The sequence below is a fragment of the Clytia hemisphaerica genome, unplaced genomic scaffold (assembly GCF_902728285.1).
Source record: "Clytia hemisphaerica strain Z4C2 unplaced genomic scaffold, Clytia hemisphaerica genome assembly, whole genome shotgun sequence".
NCBI lineage: Eukaryota > Metazoa > Cnidaria > Hydrozoa > Leptothecata > Clytiidae > Clytia > Clytia hemisphaerica.
This window is the reverse complement of record NW_027104543.1, coordinates 35084-41976: the sequence shown is the minus strand read 5'-3', so window position 1 is coordinate 41976 and position 6893 is coordinate 35084. Positions and strand designations below refer to the sequence as shown.

General features: G+C 33.0%; 1 protein-coding gene across 2 annotated transcripts in view; it reads left to right on the top strand.

Moving 5' to 3' along the window:
* Window positions 1–245: 245 nt before the first annotated feature.
* LOC136822618 (unconventional myosin-IXb-like) overlaps window positions 246–6893 on the top strand; it is a 32373-nt gene continuing 25725 nt past the window's right edge. For both annotated transcript variants that reach the window (XM_067078885.1, XM_067078884.1), the window contains exons 1-16: window positions 246–1278; window positions 1408–1502; window positions 1678–1840; window positions 2052–2152; window positions 2295–2349; window positions 2636–2707; window positions 2876–2965; window positions 3116–3232; window positions 3597–3731; window positions 4019–4140; window positions 4543–4684; window positions 5086–5176; window positions 5315–5410; window positions 5527–5564; window positions 5788–5813; window positions 6127–6247. In XM_067078885.1, the coding sequence (XP_066934986.1) occupies window positions 340–1278; window positions 1408–1502; window positions 1678–1840; window positions 2052–2152; window positions 2295–2349; window positions 2636–2707; window positions 2876–2965; window positions 3116–3232; window positions 3597–3731; window positions 4019–4140; window positions 4543–4684; window positions 5086–5176; window positions 5315–5410; window positions 5527–5564; window positions 5788–5813; window positions 6127–6247 (2403 nt within the window). In that variant the 5' untranslated portion in view covers window positions 246–339. The remainder of the gene's footprint in view (window positions 1279–1407; window positions 1503–1677; window positions 1841–2051; window positions 2153–2294; window positions 2350–2635; window positions 2708–2875; window positions 2966–3115; window positions 3233–3596; window positions 3732–4018; window positions 4141–4542; window positions 4685–5085; window positions 5177–5314; window positions 5411–5526; window positions 5565–5787; window positions 5814–6126; window positions 6248–6893) is intronic.

The following is a 6893-nucleotide window of genomic DNA, read 5'->3' as shown; positions in this document are numbered from 1 at the left end:
TATATTAATATAAACTATACTATGAATTTTAATCATTGTGTCTCTTATTTTACAGATTTTGTAAGGGTGAGACAGTTTAAGAATACTGAAACTTAATTATGCTACTATTTCTGCCTGAAGTGTTTATCTGTACTTGAGAGTCTTTCAAAAATTTCACAATTAGTTACCCTCAAAACTAAAGTCAAAAAAGTGTAATATGATTCATTTCTAAAATACTTTTCATACTAACTCGGTTTACATTTTATAGAATGTCTTCTACTAAGAAGGTCAAAAAAGAACATTTTAAAAAGCTATAAAAAGTTGAGGTATGGTGTAGTTAAACACCAATGATACCTGAAAATGCCTGGAATGGAAGCCACCATAAAGGAGCCAACATCACCACTGCCTGTTCTGTATCCAATAACAGTTTACACAACGATCCTTACACCAGATGGAAAAGTGAAAACAGAAGTTAACGTTACCATCAAGACCACTGTTTCAGATGCTATACAGACTGTCTTAGATAGTTTCTCGATTGTATCAAGTGTTGAACTCTTTGATTTGTGTGAAGTGTATAGTGAATTTGGCGTATTTCCAACAGACCCAGATGCTGTGTTTGAGAATCTACGTTCTTTGAGTTATTCAGAATACCCACTTGCTGTACAGAAAGCATGGACTGCAGGAGCTCCAAATGGCCTTGATAGATCAAACATGTCAGAAGATGAACTCAGTGAAAAATCTCCAATCAATAATATACAGAGTTATCGATTGTATTTGACTCAAAAGTCAGATCAATTAGAAGGAGGCAGAGATGTGAAAGTAACTTGGCTAGATGGTTTAGATAAAAAGATACCACCAGAAGCATGGCATTTTGATCCCTTATACCGTGAAAAGACTGATATTGACGATCTTGTTGCTTTACCAGTTCTTAACGAGACTGTCCTCTTGGATCAACTTTGTACTCGGTTTTGCAAGGGTAGAATTTATACTTATGTTGGTGGAATATTGATAGCAATAAACCCTTTTAAATATTTTCCAATTTATAATCCAAAATATGTAAATGCTTATCAAAATAAAAAACTGGGTGAGCTGCCACCTCACGTGTTTGCTATTGCTGATGCTGCGTATAATAGGATGTTAATTAGTAAACAAAATCAATGTATTGTGATTTCTGGAGAGAGTGGCAGTGGTAAAACTGAAAGTACTAAGTTAATTTTACATCACTTGACTGCTTTGAGTCATAAAACGAAGGCAACTGTTTTGGAGAAAACGATCTTAGCTGCTGGTCCTGTTTTAGAGGTAATTTTAGATTTTATTCTACACAAACAGGATGATTTCTTAGTCATAGCTATGAAAATATTGGTAATCATAATACCTCATTTTCTTAACGCTAATGATATTAGTTTTATCAATTCTAATTTTTCTCAGGCTTTTGGCAATGCAAAGACAAGCTACAACAACAACTCCAGTCGTTTTGGAAAGTTCACCCAAATTAATTATAGGGCAGATGGTGTAGTATGCGGGTAAGAAAAATTACAATATTCAATTTTAATCAACTTTAACAGATTTTACATATCTAAAGTATTCCAGAAATCTCAAAAGTCTTGTTTTTAACCAATATTGTGGTTTTCATAGTGTCTGTTCTGATGTCATAGCATACTAAAATACAACATATTTCTTTTATATTGTAAAATTTAGGGCTGTCCTAAAGAAGTATTTACTTGAGAAATCACGGATTGTCCAACAAGGCATCAACGAAAGAAACTACCATGTTTTTTACTCAATGTTGGCCGGAGCAAGCCAAACTGAAAGGGAAACCCTTCATCTCTTAACCCCTCAGGAATACTTCTATTTAAATCAGGTACATGTCATAATTATAAAGTCAAGTTGATCAATTGTATCCAGTTTATATCAATATAAAGTGGCAATTTCATTAGTAAAATGCCTCCACTGAAATAGAACGTGACTTGATTTGGTATTTTATCAGCTTTTCCTGTGGTTTTCATTTTCTATAAAAAAAGTTTAAAAAGAGTAATTTACAATGTTTTTGGTTATTTCACTTCCTTATTTAGACACAATGTTATACCATTGAGGGGATGGATGAGGTCTACGAATTTGCTCGGCTAAAGAATTCCATAAAGAATATAGGAATTCCATCAGTTACACAGCAAAGGTAATGTTTGATAAGGTTATTCTTAAATTTGGAGTATCAATTAACTAATCATATGCCAATCAGAAACTTTTTAACAAATCCAAGGACTTACCATATTTCATTTTTAAACAGATTATGGTTTAAATTTGATTTTATTCTACAGAATGTTTGCTGTTCTATCAGCTGTACTACACATTGGAAATATCACGTTTAGAAAGGTATCATTTTAATTATATTTTTTATGCAGAACCAGGCTATAATTTTAAAAGCATCAAAGGCTAAACCCTGGGGAAGGCAAGGGTCACTCAGACAAAAATAGGGTATTGGGAAGTGCTGCTTGTCAGGGTCACTTTTCCAACGTCTGAAAATTTCTGACAGAGTTGCAGATCTTCGAAATTTCGAAAGTTGTTTCTGAAAGAGTTAACTTTTGGTTATTCCCTCCACTCATCAAGGTTGGTTTTAAGCTAGAACTGATGTTATGTGTCATATTTATTTTTTACCTAGCGATCTTTCCCAGAAGATTCAGTATCAGTGGCTGATGAAAAAATCATTGAAATCATTGCAGAGCTCATACAGGTGCTTCATTTATTTCATCATCCTTATGCCATTGTTTGATTATTATATTCAATACTATACAACGTTCTGTTTCTATGTTACTCTATCTTATGTTCTTTTTCCATGGTGGAAAGACTCCAATGGCAATGAAGAAAGTTTAATTTTCTAATAATTTATTTCAACATTTAGGTTGACAAACAAGAACTGATCGTACCAATGACAATGAGAAAAACAATAACCAGAGGAGAAGAATTTGTACGACAGTACAAAAAGGATGAGGTAAATACATCATCTTTCAGAGGTCATCCACTACCCAATAGTATCAATTTTTAGGTAACACGGGTAGATGAAACTTAAAATTTTAAATCTTTCCAAATAGATCTTATGCAGTACCAAAATGTGATTTTGTTATTTCTTATTACTTTTCAGGCAATTGCCACCAGGGATTCAATGGCAAAATGTTTGTATGCCTCATTATTTGACTGGATTGTGTTACAGACCAATCATATCATGGTCAGTAAACAAGGACGAAAGGTTGACAAAAAGGTATCTAATATTTGATTATTTAAAAGATTTTCTACACTTGAAAGCCCATAGTCCAACCTTAGCCAGGAGTTTTATTTAAGGCTGACGAACGGCGATTTTTGCAAGGCACAAAAGTAGAAATCAAAATTTGGTGGTCTTACACTGGGTTTGATAAGAATTCACTGGCCTAGATTCTAGAATTCGCTGGAGTCACAGTGGATTTTTCATTCGCCAGCCTATCGAAAACCAAGCAAAACCTCTGCTTAGCATTTTTTTTTCTGATGCGTACAATATTTCTTGTTGATCTTTCTTTATGCAACTCTACAGCGGAACCTGTTGAACATTGAAGCATTATACTTTGAAAATTTTGATTTTACTTTTGTAGGCTTTCTCTATTGGAGTGCTTGACATTTTTGGATTTGAAGATTTTGAGAGGAACAGCTTTGAACAATTTTGCATCAACTTGGCCAATGAAAATCTTCAGTTTTATTTGAATCAACACATCTTCAAAATCCGCCAGGTAAAGTGATTTTGTATGTTAAGCTTGTAAAGCCACAATTTTTAAATGTAATTTTTATGCTTAACTGAATGTATTTATCTAATTAATTTTATTGTTAGAGATGTGCATTTTGAAAGACGTAAGAACTTTAATGAGACGTAAAAACCTTCTATTTTCACTACCAAAAACAATAATTTTTGAGTACTCTAGAAATTTGTAATAGGGTTTTAGAAAGTTATAATTTAATGAGTAATAAAAAAAATTTCGAAATGTTTTCCAATAGAAATTTTTTCTCTTTTTCTCCTCAGGATGAATATGTAGAAGAAGGCTTAGACTGGGATCACGTGGATTATGCAGATAACTCAACTTGTCTGAATTTGATGGTTGGAAAACCCACTGGTCTCATTCTTCTACTCGATGAAGAATGCAGGTACTGAATGCTTTTCTAGTTTATTGAAAGGGTTCTTCCTTTATTTTGAAGGAGAGAGGTTTGATGGGAGGAAGTCTATTCAAGCCTTTCTTCCCTATTTATTTCGTGTCAAGAAGGCTTTATTTTAGCAATTCTACTGTACTGGTTTGCTTAAAATTTCTTATTGTAAAAGCTCAAAAAATTACGAACTTTTTACTAAAACTTGAAGGAAGGTGACCGTATTTTGGAGTCAAAAGCGTTAGATTTTAACCCAATTTTGGAGGGTTAGTTATTTTTTTAAATTTTGTGAGAACTAGATTTGACAAAGTGACAGGGTTAACTTAATTCCTTTTCGCCCATTAAAATGAGTGTTCTAGACAAATTTTTACCTTAAATGTATCTATATATTACCTAATTTAATAGCTTGACAATCGGTACTGATGAAAGTTTGCTGGACAAATTCAATCAACACCATTCCAACAATACGTGTTATGAGATGCCACCAACCAGAGAACCTGTATTTTCTATATTACATTATGCTGGAAAAGTCAAATATCAAATTGAGGTACGCATCTTCTTTGTTGTAAAAAAGCAGTATTTAAGCTTAAAATCTGCCATTATATTTTTTTCACAAAAACATTACTTTGGCTAATAGACTTTTTCATAAATTACGTCACGAACATCACTTGCCTCGTATTCAAACAATTTCCATAATGATCACATCTCATGAGACACATGAAATCCGCTGGGAGTTAAGTTATCACCATGGCAATAATTTCAAAACGAGGCAAGTGATGTTCGTGACGTAATTTATGAAAAGGTCTATTATTCTTTCATTACAGTCGTTTTTATTTATTTGAGTCTTAAAATCCCATGTTCAATTCAAATTCTAGAATTTTCAACTCCTAGAAATAGGCTATATATTGCATGAGCTTTAAAAATTAACTCTTATAATTATGTTTTTAGGGATTCCGAGCAAAGAATCGTGAGCTGATGAGAAACGATGTTGTTTCAGTTTTCAGAAACAGTCGAATGCTTTTCGTGCGAGAGCTCATGGGTAAGGAATCTTTTGGCGAATTGGTCAACTCATTCGAAACTTTCCAGAATATCTTTACAATTGTATCATTTTAGCGGTCAAACTACCTATTATATATTAACACCACTCATTATTAAATTCCCTTCTTTAAATCTTTAGGCTCTGATCCAGTTGCGATCTATTACTGGTCAATTTTGAGGCATACCATCAAAGCAGTTTCCATATTCAAAAAAGCTGGCGCTGCTAGGGCCAAAGGTAACGTGTTACTTTTCTGTATTACTGTTCTGTTACTATTCAAATTTTATCAGAATGTTTAATTTAAAACAATTTCTTTTCGGAACATCATCTCAAGAATTATTCATATTTTCTAGGACAAAGAATGTTTGAGCCGAAAGCATCAGTCAGCTGGGTAAGTAAAAGTTATTGGAATTTTAGCATTGGAGTTGGTTAAATTTTTGCACTTACAAATTCTTTGGAACCTAGAGATGCCTGAAAATATATTAGCTACTTAGTTAAAAAACAATTATCACCAGCATTTTTATTTCAAGCAGTTCCAACTCAACAGGAAAACTAAGCTCTTTTAATTTTACGTGGTATCCATAAATTAATAATTTTTCTGTTTTATTTTTCAGATGAAGAGCAAGACTCCTCCGAACAAGTAAGCGTTTGAAATATTAATCATAAAGTAGTAGCCTAGTGATGATTTCAACTTATCTAATGATCTTTGGCCTTTCATCACAATATCCTTAAAAAAACTGTACATATCCCCAGCAAAGTATCACCTTATTCTGGATTAAGATAATTTTTCTTTAATACCCTGACTGTTAATTTGGCATGACGTCGAATTGTGATCATTCCCAGGGAAATTTAGGCTAAACCAAAGTGATAATATTTTATTTTACTTAAAATGTCATATTGTTTTCGAAATCTTTCTTCAAATCAGTAGAACTTGCTCGTTTTCTTTGCTTTAGGAGTAAGGCATTAATGCGACAATTGACTGAAGCAGAGATCGACACCACAGGCCAAGCAATGATGAGGCGAGCTACCAAAGTTATGAACAGGCGGGTTCTGGATATGGCTAAAAGAATACAGGTTTGTCACTCTCTTATTTAGATATTCCTATATTTGTTTTATTTGTTTTACTGTTTTCAGTGTCCTTAAAACATAGAACGGATCCTACTTCTGGTTGTGTTTTTAATTTTAAATTCGTTGCACCTTTCGGTCCCTTTCACGTCGGCCCTTTTTACGTTAAAGCTCAAATTTTTCTATTTTTGGCCCAGGCCTCAATTTAACTAATTAATAAGTGCCGATGTAAAAAGGGCCGATTAAGTATATTATGTTTTCCTGAAATAAGTGAAGGAATTCTTGGAATTAATTGAAATCGATTATTGCTGTCATTTTCATAAAAAATGTGCTCTAAATTTTCAATAAATGACTACACATAATGAATCAAGAATCCATCTTTCATCATAATCTCCACACAAGACCAAATTTGTCTTTGTTTAACAAATATGTCACTGAGCTTTTCTTGAACGAACGTTCCCTCCTTTAAAACGTACTCACGTAAGTTTCTCACCAAATTCCTTTTTCTATAAAACAAACATTGAAATATTTTACTTTGGATCGTCAATCCGCTCAGATCCACTAAATCCTAAAATTTATTCTGCTAATCTTTAATCAAACAAACCGTTAGAGCTGGAAAAAGTTTTCAAAATTTAGGAAGGAGAGCGGTTCTTTT